The sequence below is a fragment of the Amaranthus tricolor genome, chromosome 1 (assembly GCF_026212465.1).
Source record: "Amaranthus tricolor cultivar Red isolate AtriRed21 chromosome 1, ASM2621246v1, whole genome shotgun sequence".
Classification (NCBI taxonomy): Eukaryota; Viridiplantae; Streptophyta; class Magnoliopsida; order Caryophyllales; family Amaranthaceae; genus Amaranthus; species Amaranthus tricolor.
In genome coordinates, this window is record NC_080047.1 from 40,596,078 (window position 1) to 40,617,198 (window position 21,121).

Genomic DNA, 21,121 nt, shown 5'->3' on the forward strand with positions numbered 1-21,121 from the left:
ATTTACACTAGGATTGCACTTATATTCACGACCACAATAGTTACACTTACATTTCATTTCCATGTTTTTGTTTGTAAATTTGGTGAAGTGATCCCATATGTCGGATCTTGGTTTCACAACTTTTTTCCTTTGTTTGCTCATAAACTCCTTTTTGATTCCATTACCATCCTGATCATCCACTTCATTTTCGTCGCAAACTATAAAAGGTTCATCCATCGACATTGCAAACTACAATTGATCATCAACAATCTATTTAGTCTACAAACAAGTAATACCAACATATTAACATTCAACATATCAAACGAGTAATACCAACAAGTTTAACATTCAACATATTATACGCTTTAAGAATCTAACTAACTCAAATTTTTCTAACTCACTTCCATTTCAATCTCAATTTACAGATATACCTCTATAGGAAGTATATATGATACAGTTCCAAATAAGTTTCTGTGCATTAGTGATTCCTTCAGCAATCAGCAGTAAAATGGAATGTAGGCCAGCGCACATGCTTGCAGACGGAAGATTAGAAAGAGCTGGGAGAGCAAGGAATCTACACATGGGTCTCATAGAGTCACAGTAATCATCAAAACAGCCCATATCCAGTAATCATCAAAACAGAAGAATAGAAGATATCCAGTAATTCATAAACCACTTCAAAGCAATGCAAAAACTAAAGTTATGTCGAAGAATAGAAGATTCAAAGCAATTTATAATTAACAATAAAAAATTAGTTATGTCGAAGAAGAAATGGTGGATGAAACAAAAATCCTAAAAATCAAAAACTGATAAAAAAACCCTAAAAATCAAAAAAATCAACCAATATACTTACATTACGAGATTCTACACTTGATTCCGTGGTGAATGGTGAGATTGGAGAATGAAGATTGGAGGAGGAGCGTCGAAGCCTCGAAGAACCACAGAAGCAGAGGCGTCTTTGAAGGAGGTCGACTGTCGATGGGTTGAAGCTTGAAGCGTTGAAGGAAGCGAGGCGAGGCGACTGTACTCAGACCTGGGCTGGCTGGGGAGGAGGCGAGGAAGAGAGGAGAATGGGAGAAGGAAGCAACTTTTGCCTTTTCGTAATTGACGGCAGCAGGATTAGGAAATGCAAATGTGAAATGAGGATACAGGAATCAGGATAACCCTAATCCCTAAATCCTAATATTAGTCCGGTTTATTGGTCCGGTTTGGTCTACAAATTTAAAAACCGGGACCGGACCGTAAACCGTTTTAAAAAAAAAAAAAACAGACCAGACCATTCAGACCGTAGACCAGACCAAATACTTAAATTGCGGTTTGGTCCGGTTTGGTTTACGGTTTAGACCAAACCCTGTTCAGCCCTAAACACAATACCTAAGCTTACATATATGGAAACCATTACACCGCTTACAATCTTACTTTACAATCGCAAGAAAAACCAATGATAGGTAGAACATTACAACAAATTTCATGAAAACCAGAACCTTAAGTAAGCTATCAATCTTCTTGGACAGCCCTTCAACAGTTGCTTTGAGTTCATTAAATTGTTCGCCATTCAACATTACAGGTGCAGCACCTTGTACCTCTGCAGGTGTAGCTTCATCAATGTTTTCCTTTAAATCAGCATCAAAACCCCATTCAAATGCTTGACACGACATACATTTATAGTAGATTCTTCCCAGATTGTTAATCGAACCCGAAACCCTAATATCATAGAATTTTGTTGGGTCACAGTAACATTTCTTCAATCTTACCCAGCTATCACCAGCTTCAATGGAATTAATGTTAGGGCTTCCATGTCGTCTTTTGGTATTACCCGAATACACCTTACCGCAGAATGATGAGATCCTTGAGGAAGCAGCCATGGAAGCAGAGAAGGAAGAGGAGATGGAAAAGAGAAGAAGAAGATCGTGTGTTTGAATTGATGCTGGATATTTAAACAATTACAAACTAACCATGGTTAGGTTAAATTCAAAAGTTAACGGACATTTAACGGAAAAATCATTATCCGTGTCACGGTTGTAATTAGCATACACTTGGGGGGTATCACTGAAATACACTAGGGTACCATTGTTATTTTTCTATAGTACAGGGGTACCATTGATAATATCCCTATATTTTTTATATAAACCACTTCCTTTCCTTGAGAAAAACAAAAAAGTTAATTTATTACTTTTTTGTCTTATTGTTGACATTAATTTGGTTTTTTTATTCATTCTATTTTACAGTCGAAAAGTGTATATGCTTATAGGGGAAAGTTTTACTTGAATATTTAGTAAAGAGTTTTAAATTAGAAGTTAGTCAATATCATTAATTAAAAGTTCAGAGATTTAGTTCAGTCGGTCTCATGAGTGATATGTCTCATACACAACTTATTAAAGCTTAATTAAACAAAAAGATAATAATAGACTGACCCAATTAAAAATGATCTCTTACAAGAATTTGTAGATTTCGTTTTCATAAAAGAACAGAACTGTCCACTAATTCAATTATGTGCTGCAGGATAGGCATAAGTATGGCACGTATAATTTGGCTTCTTCGAAATGTAGCCTAAAGTCTAGGAGTTTGAATTTAACTCAACAGTAGGCAAAATCCAAATATGGAACTGTATAAAAACAAGATCAAGGTAATGTAAAGGTCTAAAGGATGTAAACAACTAAAAACATTCAACACAATTTCTTGCTCAGTCAACAATTAAAGTTTATCATAGTACAAGAATCTTGCAGCTTAAAATACAAGAAATTTATGACAGAAACACAGCCAACCTAAAGCTCTAACAGTGACGAAAGACCATGCCGAAGGGCCTCCGTAATTGGGGGGGGGGGGGGGGGGGGGGGGTTCGACGAAAAAGAAAAAGCTAAATCAATCACTCACATAAGAAACCATGATTTTCCTAGTGTAAATCAAACCAAAATTCTCAATCAAAGCTTGTTTTTATACCAGAGCACACCGTTGTCATTTTCATCGGCTTCAACGTAAATACATTCTTTGGCTTCCCTCCACATTGCCTTAAACACTGGAGTTTTGTCTAACCGATAATATTTACCTAAAATTGGCTTAATTGCCTTGGTTGCCTCCATGGCATGATAATGTGGCATGGTTGAGAACAGATGGTGAGCGACATGGGTGTCAGTGATGTTGTGGAACACCTTGTTCAAAATCCCATAATCCCGGTCGACAGTGGCTAATGCACCTCTCAACCAATCCCACTCGGATGAATCATAGTGAGGCAGTGCAGGGTGTGTGTGCTGAAGGTATGTGATGAGCACAAGGAAGCCATTGACAACGAGTAATGGACCACCATATACACACAAAACCCAAGCAAGCCCATTGGCAGCTGCAAGGCGATATAGCCCATATACCACGCTCAAAATCCCGACATCAGAAATGTAAATTTGAAGCCTCTCACGGTCTGAGTAGATAGGGGATGAAGGGTCATAATGGCAGGCAAATCGTTCATATTTCCTACCGGAGACGTTGAAGAGAAGATACAAAGGCCAGCCAAGGGTTAGGGTGACAAAAAGGGAGAGGATGCGACCAGGTGGGTTGTTAAGGTACTTAGAAAACCATGAAAGGCCATCCTTAGTTTTTGGTACAAAGACTTCATCCTTCTCCATGGAACCAGTGTTGGAGTGATGGCGCCTATGGCTGTACTTCCAAGAGAAAAATGGTACAAGGAGGCATGAATGCAGAACAAGGCCAACAGTGTCATCAAGCCACTGGTAATCACTAAAGGCATGGTGGCCACATTCGTGGGCTATAACCCAAACACCAGTCAGAATGCAGCCTTGGACAAAGCCGTAGATGGACCAGGCCAAGTAGTTGTAGGGCTTTGGGAGGAGATGGATGTAGTTAGTGGCAGCATAATAAAGGAGGAAAGCAATAACAAGATCATAAACAACATATGAAAAAGATCGTAGCACAGAGCGCTGGAAACAATGAGGTGGGATGGCTTTTTTGAGCTGCCCAAGTGTGAATGGTGGTTTCTCAAACGGTACTCTGTTGAGTGGCTCCGATTTCTCTGTTCTCGCAGATGGAGGAATAGATCGCCCACCTGCACCCATTGTCCTGCAACTGAAAAAAGAAAAAACCATCAACATATGAAAACTTCAGAGTTCTTATTAAAGATTCATAGTAAGTGCAGAAAAAAAACAAATGGTTCTAAATAAACTCTAATGCCATCATACAGACTTATTGCACAAAATTACATTCGTATCAGCTCACTTTTTCCCCAAAAAACCATATTGATTTGAGGCCCAAGTCTCAACACAATATTAAAACATAATTTTTAGTGGGAAGAATTAATAAACTATAAACAAGAGAAGTATTCCCAATTCACACAGCAAGTGGTCATTTTTCATTCATTGTCCCATTATACTGGGCTCAGACACCAACCTCCAATTTAAGAGTAAAATGCCAAAATAAAAAGGAGCAGGTAAAACCTATAGAAAAAGATATAAACCAATTATTTCAGAAACATCACGTCCTTGTCTTAAAGAAGACTACAAAGATAAAATAACAATTACACTCCGAAATAAAAGAGACAAGTCATCTCCATCTTTAAAGAGTTAAGAGACACCAAGACAAGAAATCAATAAACACAAAATATTGTATGAAACGGCTTATACATAGATTGGATAACCCAACTAAGAAAAATTGAGAATATGTACTCGAGAGGGTATTTTAGAAGAGTAGTTGATCAATTAAAACTTAAAAGGACAAAGATAAAAATTGACAATTAAAAGGATAAAGATTAAAATTGACAATTCACACGTCCTCCCCTTTTTATTGGGCCTGACCAGCAACTTTGACTTATAAATGCAACTATATTCACAACTACTTGGCCACCATTCTATAAAGGCACTAAGCCAACAGTAACGCTTGTGCTTGAAAACACGAGTACTTTATAGAATAAGAATAAATAAGCCGTACGTGGTTTGTTTCCAACCTACCCATTTCATCTTTTTATTTCCCAAACCCTTTTCTATGATAACATTTGAAAACAAAAAGGGAGCAAATGAGCCGTCTAGACGACTAGACCAGTAGATGATTGACAAAAGATATCTTTTGCTAGAAGCATGAAACAAACACGTAGTAGAGGTGAGGAAACACAGATAGATCAGTCATACTATTGGAGCTAAATAGGACTTGCCTCGTTATTCATCGAATTACCCATAGAGTAAGGCATGACATTCATGCTTTAAAAAAAATCAATCCAATTAATTAAACATTTGACAGTTAGTTAAGAACCCTTGAGCCTCAACTTCTGCGGTAATCCAGGAGTAGTAATAATGCTTTACTAGTGCTCCAAGTAAAATCAACCTTTCTTCCATAATTCTACCATTCAAAATGTTGCTTCTTTCTTCAACACCCAATAACTTCTATAATAACAATACTAATTTTGTGCTAACTCACATAAACAAATTTATAAATCACATGCAAAGGAAATCCACCCAAAAGGCCAAAGCTCTCCCCCACAAAATCCCAGTGTGATTTACATTTCAAATTAGTAGGGACATAGAATTTTAATTTTTTTTAGATTTTATTGATGGAAAAGGGACCTTGGCGTTGATGGATAGTTAAGTTTCATGGCCGGATTAATTGTGGCTATCTACCCAAAAGACGCAAGCTAAGTTTGGGTCATGTTAACGTGAGAATTTAGTTGCTATGAATAAACAAAATTCTCAGATAAGGAATGGTGAGAAGGTCCATCCTTCTCCCGATTTGATGCAAAGTTCTGACAATATATGCCAACTATAGTAAATACAAATAAATGCCCGACATGCCCCTGAAGAGGTTTTAGTAAATAACCGTTATTTGTGAGGTTAATAGATCACCTTACATGGTAGTAGGATGTAATAGGATGAGAGTTTTGTTATTTTAATTTATCTTTCTTAATTTTGTTTTATTTTAATATTATTTTTTTTTATGACTTACAAATCACGATTATAAATTAGAAATTTTTGCACCTAACATTGTGCGCTATACTTTGCAATATCAAAAATCAGAATCCAAAAAATACAGATGAGGTATACTCATATCTCTCTAGATGCAATTTGATACACACGTTTTAGTTATAATTTCTGTCTTTTCAATAATAAGCAAATGTCAAAAATTAGCATGAAGAAACAATTAACTTTTACATAATGGGTTAATGTTATCATTATTAATACATTACCATCACCAACCATTTCAAAATTATGTCTTTTTTAGCTAATTAAGATTACATTTTAATCTGATATCAAAAGGCATATTTTTTTAATGATGACAAGGATATAAATTGCATTCCTAAATTTGTAAACAAGTTTTAAAAGTTTAGTTATAATATTTTTTTTGTTAATCGGAACAACATTCGTAACCAGTTGCATATATCAATCCTCCCAAATTATGATTAGAAGAGAGTCATATAATGACATCTCAATAATAAAATTGTTTTAAATGTGCTAATTAGCCCACCTTTAACATTGCATCTTTTGCTAATAGTCCATATTCAAATTGCAAAAGTTGTTTAAGGCATAAATATTATTAATCAATCAAATCACCACAAAAATTTGCAAGTTTCATGCGTGTACAAACTATGATCCAAAAAAATACAATTGAAGAACGCTATGTATCTTTTTCATCCACAAATCACAATGACTCTTTACTTTATACTAGTGTCAACTATAACTTTAAGGGAAAAATGTATGGTCGTCAATATTAAAAATCCCCATCGCCATCCAATCCTTAACAAATAACAACCCATGTTGGGAAAGAGAAGCTCATTTCTTTTCCCTCAAATGTTCATTATTTAAATCGTTATTTAATTCATTTACCACTATAATATTCATGTTCAGCATTTGTGTACAAAATTATGATGCAAAAAACTACAAACGAAGAACGCAAGGTACCATTTTTTTATTCATAAATTACAATCACCTTTTTCTTTATACTATAGCTTATTCATTCATACTTCCTATTCATCTTAGGAGTCCCAATTGACTTTTCACGGATGGAAAGTCAAAAGTAGAACCCTAAGGGTAGGAAAGAGGGTGGTATTATGGGTGTTTAATGTAAGGGACGAAAATTAGTATGGGTAATGAAGGGTATAATTGAAAATAGGATAAAGCTACTAAGGGCATAAAAGTCAAAATTCCATACCAAAAATAGAAATGGAACAATTAAGGTGACTTGACCATAAAAGGAAATGGGACACATAAGCTGAAGCTGAATAGAAGGGATTATAAAATTGCCCCTTTAAATAGCTAACCTCTTTAGCAGGATTCAACTACTCATGATTAATAATAATAAATTGCAAGAAGTAATTTTGCCTGAAAAATTACTTCACCAGGCTTGATGACTCCTCCATTATCATAACAATGACATAGACAGTTAGGCACATAAAACATTTCATCAAAACTAAAACTATATTCAAATTGCTATTGCCATAATCGTAAACTAAATTTCAATACCCCCATTTTGATATCATCAGGTGGCACACAACTAGAATTGAATGTATAAAACCTTATACCACAACCCACAAGTAAACATACTATTAATAATTTTCCCAAAAAAAAAAAAGCAACATGAAAATGAGAACATAAGTGTACCCAAGGGTATTTGTAAGTTTATTATTTGTAAATTCAGCTTTGCACCAACCTTTAGGTGGGTTGACCCGAGTCCGGGTGTAAGACATGAAAAATCTAAAACTAGGGCAGAACTTTTGGATTGAAAAGCCGCCGAAAACACAGACTAGTGGACAGTGGGACAGTCATTACAAATTCGTAACATGTGAATCACAAACAATTAAGCATCCGCATTTTGAAATAAAAAAAGCTATTCCCTCACCAAACCCATGACCAACAGTATCTACGCCAAGTCGCCAATAAGCAAGCCATTCACATATTCGTCCACATAATAAAATAGACTAGATAAACAATAAATACTCTTAAAAATTTTCAGATCATAAAAACAGAACGTTGAAACGACGACGTAGATATGAGTGATTGACTGACTACAAATGCCGAAAGCGCTGTTCCCTAGAAAAAAACAGAGGTGAGCACAAACAATAACGCACCATTAAAAAGGACGACGTATCTAACTAGATCTAGATCTTGAATGAATCACATTCTACTCAAATTCAACCAATCAGCAACGAATCACTCGATTAAAACGATGCAACTATAAAAAAAATGCACCAAACATCAGAATTTTTCAAAATAATTCAACTATATAATCATAATCTAGATCCATAGTCCAAAACACAAAGCAGAAATCAATCAAACCAAACCAAACAAAGAATGAAAATACAAGGATCTAACAATGCTAAAATTAAACAGAATTTTTGCGAGATTAAAAAAGAACTACCTGAATTAAGATGAAGGTAGAAGAAGAAAAGAGAGGTTTTCCAATGTTATCAAACCTCAAGCTCTCCTCGAAAAAATAACAAAAATGGAGAATGCAAAGACAGAAAAAGGATCGTTAATGGAGGAGAGAGAGAGAGGCCCGGGATGTTGGGCCTGGGTTAAAAAGAGTATCCACGGAAAGTGGGAAGGAGATTCGTTATATAAGCTGTGAAATGCCTACCTGCAAATAGTGGGGGCCCCATTCTATTGCATGTTCTTACAAATGCTAACATCGAATTTTACACGTGTCGTAATCTAATTGGAAATAGCGGGCATTATAGATGAGTGATGCAATCTCCACCGTTTAATTATTTGGTTTTTTTCTTTTTGTTTTTGATTTATTTTCCATTTTTTTTGCTGGTTATGATATTTTTCAATATTTGGAGAAAAAGCATTGCCTCAAAATATCTTCGAATGTCACGTGAGTGCTCTTATTTTATAGCCACTTGTTTCTTTCTTTTTGTCTAAAGAAAGAGTTTTATTTGTTGAACTTATTCAACGTTTAACAAAGCTAAACGTAAATGTGCTTATTTAGGATAATGAAAAGTTGATATTACTAATCTTTGCAATGAAATGAATAAAATAAAATTCCATTTAAGTATGTTTTAAATTATACGTAAAGAATAAATTACAAATTAAAAGTAATAAATAAATATTGATTAAAAACTAGATGTGACAAGTAGCAATAAATAGAAGAGAGTGTTACTGTATCTAACACATTACTTGTTTAAGTTAGTTGTTTATAGAAATTTATTTACAGATTTTACTTGTAACTTATAAGCTAAAGTGGATTAAAGTTATCATCCAAATAAAAAATACCAATAAATATATGGTAAAAGAAGTCAAAAGACAATTCAAAAATAAGCTTTAGAGTATTCAATTTCTTTTTTTTTTTTTTTTGTTGCAAGCGTGCAATGAAATTGGTTAATGAGCACTTACTCGTTAGGTATTCAGTAGTATTTAGAATAATGAGATACAGCTTGATGGTTGTCCTATTTAGATCACAAATATGTTCTTTTGGGTAGTACCTAATGTTGAGAGGAAATTGTTAAATGATAAATAAATTTTACTTAATTCATTGAAAATAAATTTATTATTTTTTTGTTTTTAAATAAATCCACCTATTAGGTTTATTTGCAAAAAGTAAATTTACATGTAATTTATAACTATCTTTAAAGTTTTTTTGTAAGTTAGGATTCTTTGCAGCAATTATATCAGAAATATGAGTTGATTAAAAATAAACAATAGTTAGAATTATTTTCAATTGATCAAGCAAAAATTAATTTAGTTTTTACCATTTCCCTAATATATAAGCTCACATTACACAAATACGAATTTTAGTTTTTCAAATAGCTTAAAATTACTTACTAAGAAGGAAAAAAAAAACAAGTCATTTAACAAACACTACACATACTAGGAGATATATTCACTGTTCCAAATTACTTGCAAGATTACTATTATTGCTCCATTTATTTGTCAATAGTCATCTCTATTTTGAGATTAATTTTTAATCTTTAAGGTAAAGCATAGTTAAGCGAGATTTTATTTTATTCATTTAAAGATAAATATTATTAATATCAAATTTTTATAATATTTTATTATATATAATTTAAAATTATTAAAAATTATAATATATATTAAAATACATAAAAAATCAAACATTACAAATATTTTAAAACATGCTCAGATGATAAAAGTGGTCAAAGGGGGAGAAGCAGGTCAAAAACTGATACACAAAAATCAAAATATTTGTGAGAGCAATAAATCGTCATGCCGGTTGAGACATTTATGTTCCGGATCAAATCAAATAATTTTTAAAGAAGGTCGTTGGTAGTTTTTTCATTTTATTACTAGTAATTAATTATACGCAACATTTTACAAAAGGAGTGTGTGAGCAATTACTCTCATATCATTGAATATTATTGTCTCCTATATTGATCAAGTCAAATACTTTAGTTTTTTGATTTTGTAATATAATAAATTATACTATAAAGAGTCAATTAAAAATAACGTTTTTACTATTACAGAAAGGATAAAGTTGAGTAAATCAGACTCAAAACTTCACTCTAAGTGAAATTGAGCCAATTTGAGGTAATTAATTAATGAGTCTAACTAGAGTCTAAAACTCATATTTATACTTATTAACAAAAATAAAATCTAAAAACTTGGCTAAAAAAAGTGATATATGCTCCAACTGAAATTCGGACGAAAATTTAAAGGGATATAGTTGTGGTGAGGCCGCACGGAGAGGAGCTCCACTTGTGGTTGTCACCAAGATATGCATGACATGAAAGTTGTTTGTTTCCGATACCAAGTGTTGTTAAGAGTATGACTAATGAGTCTTCTACATTCATAATATTATTGTGTGGTCATCATTTCTCGCTTATCTCTCATTATGTCGCCTCCTATCGTGGAATTACGCGAACTATCCATACAACTATTATGAACTGCCTTTTTCATGTATCACCTTTGTGTTTTTGAATAAATATTGTTTTCTTTTGTTTGTCTATTTTAAATTTTTTTATTTTAGAAAAGAGAAATTAAATTTGATTTTTGAAATATATATAAAAGATAAAATAAATTCATATGAAATCTAGTTAGATTTGTCTTAATGTAAAAAATTTTAATATAATTTTTACAATTTTTTATGATGCGTACTAACAGATATCAAGGCTCAAATTTTATTTTGAAATGCGTGCAAAAAAATAAAATGGATACACAAAAAGAAACCAAGGGAGTATTTATTATCTATAATCCTTTTTATATAAATGAAAATTACAAATAATAATTAATGCGTTATTTTGATTGATTTGTTAAAAATTTATTTAGTTAAAAGAAATGGAAATATTGAGATGTTAGAAATAATAGAATAGAGGAAATTAAGTTTTCTTCGAATTTTAAAGAGCTTTTTTATTAAATAATAAAAAAATTAGTTAAATTTTATATTTTCAATTCAGTATCAAACCAAACAATGTATTAAGTGCCATTATCCATATATTAGTTGTTTTATATCGGAGGAAAAAATAAAAGCATATATCACTTTATAAATTGAAGGAGTAACTTTTACTATAACCAACACAAAGAGAGCACGCACTTTCGGTCGCCTCAATATTTTAAAAAATTAAAAAAAAATTAAAATTTATTTTCTTCTTCCTCAACGTCTCTTGTTTACTTATCAGAGATTTGTCATTTTATACTGCTTTTTCAACGTAGATCGCAGTCCGCAGATAATGTTTGTATAACTCGTTCATATATTTTTAGGGTTTTATTTATTTTTCAGTTCTGTCAAATTCGATTAGAATCTGATTATTTGGGTTCAATCAATGAAGAGTTATTCAATAATTTTTTTTTTCTTAATTGCGGGTAAAATGATCGTTTAAGAAAACACGGATAAAGAGAAAATCAAAAGACTTGTGAGATTGAAGCCCCCAACAAAATTCTAAATGCCGAAAAGAATCAGATCAATCAAAGAAAATTGTAACTTTAACTGAAAGAGACAGATAAGGTAACAATTAATTTCAATTCATTTTACTTTTTAATTACAAGGTAGTCTTAAAAAAAATATTAGAATGGAACTCAAAACCGTACCTAGAGAAGCGACACTTACTTTCTAACTAAGAAAAAAAACCTAATTATCTTTTGATTTAATTAAGATTCTTTTTTATATATAGCCCTAAAGGCCGTATATATCATTTTTCTTTAATTAATTAAAATTGTCATGTAATTTATGGGTTAAGTTTTTGCTAGCTAACTGTTAAGCTTTTTGTTAGTGTCTCTATCATAATTACAGATCAAATATGGTGTCATTACTTATAATTAATTACGTTTAATTTCCCAAATTAGTGAGGTGCACATTAGCTAAATAACTCCTAATCTTACTTGTTCATTATACAAATAGCAAAACAGTCATTGTCATGAATCATGATCTTAAACTAATTAACTTAAATAATGGTGTGAAGGTCTTTATAAATAATGGTTATTTATGAGGTTAACAAATTACTTTTATGTATTAGGCTTTGATAAGGTAAGGTTTTTGTTATTTTAATTTATCTTTTTTAGTTTTATTTGTTTTATTATTATTATTTTGTTCTTTTATGTGAATCACGATAATTGATTAAGAATTTTTAAATAATGGTTCATGCTGCATACATTTCTAACTAATGCTCACTATCATGTTTGCCGTACGTATATTCCTTTTCTCGGTCCTCATGACTCATGATATTAGAAAATACTTGCTCCGTTGCCAATCGCTATGAGGTTGTTAATATTTTAATTTTTAATTTATTTTTTTAATTTGTAATTTTTTATTTTAAGTTGTTTTTTCATTATTTTTTAAATTTTTTTTAATATACTTTTTTATTTTCTCTCAATTTTAATTTTATTCATATAATTTAACTATCTTTATTATTTTCTAAAAATTGTGTAAATTCAGATTCTTGTTATTTTATAAAGACATAGTAAGTATTTTCTTGATAAAAAAAAGGTGCATTTCATGGCACACATCTAGTTGTGCTTGGATTTATTACATCCAATAATGATAGTAATACTTTTTTAAAAAAAAAAAAATTGGTTTTCTGTATTTTTTGCTAATGCTAATTAACTAATGAAAGCCAAAGCAAAACTTGAAAATAGCATAAAACTCAAAGTGTTGCAAGAATTTAAACGAGCTTGCAAATTTCTTGTTTGAACTTGACTTAGATGTTGTTTAATTCACATTTAAAAAAGAAGTGATCAATTTTAATCAATTTTATTAAGTAAAATTAGTTGTTATCAGTAAAATTAATTACAAATAGTTTTAACCAATACAATTCAATTATAATATACAACTAAAGATCAATTACAATCAGTAAAAATAATTTTCAATCAATAAAAATCAATACTCCCTCCGTTCTTTTTTGATCTTCCACATTACTATAACGGGTAGTTTCAAAAGTTCTTCCACTTTAGAATACTTTCTATTTTTAGAAAGATTTTATCCCACTTTTACCCCTTAAAACCTCCCTTTTCTTTTAATGTACCCATTTTCTTTTATTTATAATTATTTTCTCTCTCATACTTTCAATACAATCATTACTTCACATTACTATTTAATTAAAATAATACCCACTACAACCTCATACTTCCAATACAATCATTACTTCACACTACTACCCACTACAACCCAAAGATTTTATCTTCCTTAATATGTGTGAAAAACCCTAAGTGAAAGATCAAAAAAGAACAGAGGGAGTAATAATTAATTTTAATCAATAAATAATCAATAAAAATCAGTAAAAAATTAGACTCACTAAACAAAATCTTACTAAAAATATGTCTTATTCAACGTTTGTTCACGAGCTTCCTCACATAGAGTATAAGCTAAAAATTATTGTTCAAACTTCAAAACATGTTTTTACATTTTTAATATATTTTTGACCAAACTTTTGCCAAAAATGTGTTAAAGAAAAACTTTATGGATGTATCAAATAATGCAACAAGCTTATGAGACGTTTGGATTCACTATTGAGTCCTTCCTATCAAATTTACGATATATTTTTGTTATGACTAATATTTTTTTATTCCTCATTTATAAATTTAATTTATTTTTTTTTTCATCCACACAATTCTCTACCCAACACTATTTATTTTAACTTTTTTTAAGTATCGCCCTATAGGCAAATTTAAACAAAAACTTCCGGTGAAAAAAAAGACCAAATACGGATAATATGAAAAAGAGATATCTATCAATGAGATTATAGTAGAGAATATTGAGCCACAACTAAAATAATTTTTAAAAATAGCAAAATTAAAGACAGCATGAAATAAAATGATGGAAATTCAAGGGACTTCAGTAGTAGACAATCTAAAACACTTAAAAATGATTAAAGCATTTTACAAAGCACATTGCAATTTGCGAGGCATCAGCCGGGATCATGACTAGCTAATTTCCAGCTCACTGCGAGGCATCAGCCGGGATCATGACTAGCTAATTTCCAGCACACTGCGAGGCATCAGCCGGGATCATGACTAGCTAATTTCCAGCACACTGTGAGGCATCAGCCGGGATCATGGCTGGCTAATTTCCAGCACACTGCAAGGCATCAGCCGGGATCATGAATGGCTAATTTCCAGCACATTGCGAGGCATCAGCCAGGATCATGACTAGCTAATTTCCAGCACATTGCGAGGCATCAGCCAGGATCAAGACTAGCTAATTTCCAGCACATTGCAAGGCATCAGCCAGGATCATGACTAGCTAATTTCCAGAACACAGGGAGGCCTCGGCCAGGATCACGACTAGCTAATTTCTAACGCATTGCAAGGCGTCAGACAAGACCATATGCAATTTACACTGCAAAGCAACAGCTTTCCTTTTTCTTACTTTTTTCTTAACCTGGTAGGAATTTAATAAGTTGGCTCAAGTTTACCAGAAATCTATCTATTTGAGGGGGGGAAGCAAACAAATATTTCTATCATCACACCATAAATCCTAAACAAAACAAGCAAACTACCACCGACAAGTGAATAGGCCAATCTCTTAGCATCATTGAACCTCATTTACTAAAATCAATTCTAGATTGGATTAGGCATATTCAAGATTAGAGTTTCACAAACCATGAACACTGAAAGCTCAAGTAACAAAATTCGGGTTTGTAAGGCTCTTACGCTCCAGACTTCCGAAGCTCAGCTTCTCCATGAGCGAAGTGGCATTTATCACCAAAAGTACACGAACCCTTCGAAAAGTTCTCACATAGTTTAGTCTTGTAACTGTTTGAGTCTGGTCCATGAGGTGGCTTTCCTCCAGAAGCTCTATGTGGAGCATTTGCACTTACACTTGCTACAAGGTCATGTACCATGTCGCTCGCGATCTTGATCTGATCAAAGGTCCCTTCAAGTTCAATGTTCCTCTTAGTAGGGTCAGTCTCATGATCCCGAATCGAAAGCTTCACACCTGTTTGACGGCAAATCTGCTTTGAGTTCACACCGCTCTTACCAATAATGGCCCCCGCAAGATTAGTATCAACGCTAATCTTAGCCGTAGCAGAGGCGCCAAAGCCAGCAGCAAAACCAGTTGCAGTAGGAGGCTCGTTTCTTCCATGAAAGCGTCCATGCATGGGTGCACCCATTGTGCGAGGATCATCAAATGATGAAGCAACAGGTTTATTGAGTTCCCACTCACCGTGAGCAAAATTGCATTTGTCACCATATTTGCACCCTTCAGCACTGTTGTACTTTTTGCACAGGCGGCTTTTGACACTAGGTGCCACGCCATTGATTGCTTGTGGAGGAGGTGGTGGAGCAACTCTTGATATCGGTGGTTGGTTCATCATCTGAGCAACAGCTTTATAACCACCCGGAACATGGTGCAGAAAGTGACAACTTTCCCCAAATGGACATCCAGATGTACTGCAGAAAAAAAAAGAATTGATAAGGTAATTCAAATTTCAAAAAAAATGCAACAGTGAGGATCATACAAAACTAATTCTCATCAAACGGAAGACATCTATAATTATTCGGATTGGGCAACAAGATATTTTAATGGTTTTAAAAGCTGGTGCACTGCACATATGGCCATGACCACTCGTGATTCAAGCTAAAGCTAGCTCACCATCCCCATAATCTAATTTAGGCTCATATCCCATGGGCACATATAGCTCACCGCACATATGGCCATGAAACGCACCTTGATTAAACACATGGTCATGCATGATAAGTTACTACCTGAAATCCAATTGGTTCCAACTAAAAAAACAATTCTCAACCCCAACGAATTTTGACTCTTCTGCCTCACATTAACCCATCATCAAAGATACTTTCAGAATTAATCACTTAAAATAATTAAACTCACAAGAAAATACAATTCAAGTGGATGAGTCACTGTCCGCAAACAACTGAAGAGATACACAGCCATACAGGACATAGAAGATTTATGTTCACTAAAGTCTAAACCAACTACATGAGATACAAAGTGAATTTACCGAACGAGTAACTGCCACGATAATATCAACTAACCCACAGAAACACAAAGTTTGAATTTTCTTCTTACTTATTATCCTTAACATTAAATTAGAATACTATCAATCAGCAAAATTCCTATTACATCTGCCCTAGTACAGAACTACATCCGTATATAGTACCCAAAGGAAATATTATATTACATCGGAGCAACATTACAGTGTAATCCAAGGTAAATCTATCCCTAAACTGCTGAATCTCAACAAGGTAGGCAGTTCTGCTGCATAGAACATATCCAAATTACAGTGACATTTTCCCTATGCCCATGCACCTGGTATTAGCCTAATTATACTACAAGGCAACTCAACACTGATTAGGGTACAGGAACTCCTCCATTCCTATGATTCAGCTCCCAAACTTTTGGCATGAACGCAACTTTTAAGCATCAAAGGGAAAGAAGGAATCAAGATCTAGAAATAAATAAGGCAGAACTTTCTGAAGACGAGAATCAGGGTTTATACAAATAAGTTTGGAAGTTTCCAACAAAAAGTCCATGTGATTTTTTTGTTAGACAACATGATCATCATCACCCAATCAAGACAAATAGCAGCAAAAACTACAGTTCTTTAAGATCAGCTAAATCACTAAATAGTTTAAAGCAACATCTGAGTTTAGGGGGGACAATAGCATTACATTAACCTCCCCCAATGTGGCAATGTCGGTTGTCACTATGTTTTTGGAAAAGTGAACAAGATAGAGAAAGATGATTGGCTGACATAGAAATATATGTATATAAAGATAAGAAATAAGTCATCTCAAGCCTCCTACAATAAGATGCTAAATGCAGTAGCTAAAGAAAAATATACTTCCACGAAGCAGAAATATTTTCTTTATAAAAGAGAATCATTGGATAAAAGAAAAAAGACAAATAAGTAAACTAGCACATGATAGACTGCTGAAAAAAGCAGAAAACCAAATACGATCAGAAAGCTAACAAGAATTGCCAAAATCAGGCAAATGCTTACACATTACAAGCAGGTGCAAGTATTACAGTGGATAATTGCATTAACATACATGGAAGAAATAAATTGGTAGGTTTAGCAGAGTGTGGACAGAAGATACATTTGTTAAAAAAAAGCTAAAAATTTGAATATTTATTAGATAGATAAGATTTTAACCTGTAAAACTTGGTGCAAGGCTTTGATTTGCTTCCTACACCAGATTCCGTTTCTGTTACAAAACATCAATTATCTATTGTGAGTTTTCCGTCCATTGCTTGCTTTGAGTAAGTTGAAAATCACAATATGTTAATTAGAAGTGAGTTATCTATGGTTTACAAAAAGGATCATTACTACATCAATAACTACTTCACATTATGACATGTTTTAGTGAATGACAAATACATGAATAACTAAATTCATCAAAGACCATCAATAGATTGAAGGCACTAAAATTAGCTTGAATCTAAAGGTTATTATTTAATCAAGGGAATGAACCTTTGGTGAGCTTTACCGATTGGCAGTCTGATATTCTTGATATTTTTTCAAAGTCATTATAAAGGAAAGGATAGTAGTGCAGTAAAACGATGTGTAAATTAAGTAAAAAACAAGAGTGCATTGACAACCAATGCTTTTTTCTTGCATACAATTCATCAAACAAGACAGCAAACAAAACTACAAGGGTAATGAACTCTGACGCACATTACGATTAAAAAAAAAGGCTTCAAATTTCTTAAAAACTTCCCAAAGAAAACTTGTGGGTTTAAGCTAGAATAAGCAAATCGGAAGAATAGCTAACTTCAAAATAATTTTGCTATCAAAGATCAATGAGAAACAACCTCTTTGCTTTTACAAAAAGGTTGTGAATATTGGACCCCCATCCCATGTCCCACTGAGCCAAAAGGAAGAAAAAATGGGAGCCATTTTATGATAAACGGTAATGGAAAGTGGTAATGTTAACAGAAACCGAAAACTTCCCACCGAATCTTGAACCTTCATTTCCAAAACACTAGATAAGTGTTTCCGAGACTACATCTCCAAATGTTTTTTTTTCAAGCCCAAAACCATATACAATACCAAAGCACTTACTTTTCTTTTTTTTCTTATCTTTAAATTTTGGTCTTTTCTATTCTTACCTAATTTTAATCAATTTATTTTATGTTGTATAATAACATTGTACCTAAGTTTTCTAAATTTCCGAAACTCTCAATTAACGTTTCTCGTTTCATCTGTGTTCCTCATATAGTTTGAATTTCGTTTTGGGTAACATTGGGAAAACACAATAGTAGCTACTAAAGTGAGGAAGTACAATCAGCATTATTAGTTGAATACCTATGTCCCTTAAAATTTGATACCTTTAGTACTAGCCTTTGAATTGACAAATCTACTATATTAGCGATGGTCCCATATCCTCTGTCTAATCTCATCCAAAAACTCATTTGAATTCTTCATCTCATTCATATATTTCTTCCACTTTTTTTTTTCATATTCACCAACTAAAACTTAATACTACAAACAACTCTATCCTTTTGTTGCAAATTTAAAGGGATAGAAAAGGTAATCGTTCGTCAATAATCTGCGTATAATGGAGCTCACTCCTATAGTCCAATAAGTTACATCACCAATGACTTCATTTTCTTCTTTTTCATAGTACAACATTGAATGAGGCATTGATGATACTTTTCCGTCCTAAAAAAATCCATCTTTCTTTTAATTTTCTCTTTTTGAGTCGAAATAAGTACTCACTTCTGACAAGGAAGCAAAATAATTGATGACATAAAGCAAAACCGTTCACACCCTTTCGATAGGTTCTAAGTTCAGATCCAAGAAAAAAAGCATCACTTGTGCAACAAATGCAATTCGAAAAATAATCGTAAACAAGAAAAACCTCTAAAACAAAAAAAATCATATAAATAATAAACCGCAAGAAAAAATCTCAAAAAAAAGAAAAGAACAGAAAAAAGAAAAAAAATAACCTTGCTTATGCTTCTTGAATCCGCCATTAGCATTTACAGCTCCAGCTTCACCCCTTCCTCTTTTCCTAGCGTCCATGAGGTGAGAAATATTGAACTAATTCGAACTCAAACAACAAATTCAAAAAAAAAAAAAAGAAATCGGAACACAAAGTTTCTTAGACTAGAGATCTAAATCCAAGAGAAAATATTAACAAAAAATATTAAAAGGTGAGAATTGATGAGTAAGGTAGAAACCCTAGCCCTATAGAAGAATAGAAGAAGCTAGGGTTTAGAGTTTGGGGAAGAGGTAGCGATAGAGAGAGAAAGAGAAGTATGAGGAAGAGAAGCCTCCAGGAAGTGAGAATTTAGCGCTGTAGGTTAATTTTTGGAAAATAAGGATATTGATCTTTATTTTTCTGACCGAAAAAAATGGAAATTATATTTTATGTTCTACCATGAAGGTATCTTCGCTATTCTCTTAACTACTTGGACATAATAAAAATATTAAAATAATAAAAAGATTCTTTTAGATAGAAACAAATAAAACGACTTAAAATAGTACTATCTCCATTCCACTAAAAATGTTTCATTTAATTTTATACTCTATCTAATGTATTTATTTAATGCATAATGTCTCTTATTATAGATAGAGAAATATTATAAAAAGTGAATATTAATAATTTTTGTATTGGGATGAATCAAACAAAATCTCACTTGAATATATTTTAATTTATAAATTAAAAATAAAATATAAATTAACAGTAATAAGTAAATAGTGTCAAGGAAAATAGAATATTTTTGGCGGAGTGGGGTGGAATGGAGCGTATAAGAACACCATTTCAGTGAGTATTTAATACATTCCATTTTTTTACTCATCTTAAGGTATGTCCTTTGATAATTCAAAAAAGATACTCCCTCTGATTCACTACTAATGTCTCATCTACTTTTTGCACTCTATTCAATACACTTATTCAATCCTTAATATCTCTAATTATGTTTAATATAAAATTATGAAAAGTTGATATGAATAATCCTTGCATTGAGATAAATCAAATAAGATTTCACTTAATTAATAGTGTCAAAAAACAAATGGTGCTGAATTGGAAGGAGCATAATCTAACTACTTAGCAAATATATTTCATGACAAAGCCCTAAAGTAATAGGACTATAGGAAGTGGAAAAGCAACATGGGGCGTCAGGGTTCGGCCACCGCAACCCACTCCCTTGGTTCAATTTCGGGGCCTTTTTAGTTTGGCCTCTAAAATTTTTTTTATTTAACAAAGAAACTATCCAGTCTATATGCTCTTTTTAAAAAAATTACATTACCTAAATTTTTTTGTAAAAAATTAATTAATATAATGCAAATGTTTGCAAATGACTACCTATTAATGATTATCGTTTGTTGACCGTTATCTTAACCTTTTGATCAGCATGTGAGTGTCACGTAACTAATTAAAACACTCATTCTCCTTCAATAACGTTCGATTTTCAAAAATCAAAACAGGCGAAATCAAAGACAACTCTTTCATCTCTACTTTCTCTCCCATCCTCCTTTTTACTGCTTCACATTGAAAGATCAAACCTATACTGGTACGTACTACTTTTTAATTATGATTTTCTAGTTCATTCTTATATTTTAGGGTTAATCTGCATTCTTTTTAGCTCGTTGCTGGTTGCTCACACTGTCTGTGTTCAATACTGGAGTGCCGCTCCATCCGACTTGTGTTTTCAGCTCAAGAGCAACCATTGTTGTTTCAACACTATTGATTTTCAGATAAGCAGATGAGAGAAAGTGTGGTAGAAATAGTGCCTTGAGTGCACGACCATAGTTAGATGCTTGGTACAGCAGCTGCTCATTTTTTGCTATTTG

The 21,121-nt window shown here is 32.7% G+C and overlaps 2 protein-coding genes across 2 annotated transcripts; both read right to left on the minus strand.

The window, feature by feature from the left end:
* Positions 1-2,330: 2,330 nt before the first annotated feature.
* LOC130820812 (delta(12)-fatty-acid desaturase FAD2-like) lies at positions 2,331-8,500 on the minus strand. Its single transcript, XM_057686335.1, has 2 exons — positions 8,326-8,500; positions 2,331-4,053 (listed from the first exon to the last, which is right to left on the minus strand). The coding sequence occupies exon 2, from the start codon at positions 4,041-4,043 to the stop codon at positions 2,901-2,903; it is 1,143 nt and encodes a 380-aa protein (XP_057542318.1). The 5' UTR covers positions 4,044-4,053; positions 8,326-8,500; the 3' UTR covers positions 2,331-2,900.
* A 5,640-nt stretch (positions 8,501-14,140) lies between these two features.
* Positions 14,141-19,684, minus strand: LOC130821085 (zinc finger CCCH domain-containing protein 14-like). Its single transcript, XM_057686704.1, has 3 exons — positions 19,273-19,684; positions 17,477-17,528; positions 14,141-15,749 (listed from the first exon to the last, which is right to left on the minus strand). Exons 1-3 carry the CDS (start codon positions 19,346-19,348, stop codon positions 15,005-15,007), a joined length of 873 nt encoding a protein of 290 aa, XP_057542687.1. The 5' UTR covers positions 19,349-19,684; the 3' UTR covers positions 14,141-15,004.
* Between the last annotated feature and the right edge of the window lie 1,437 nt (positions 19,685-21,121).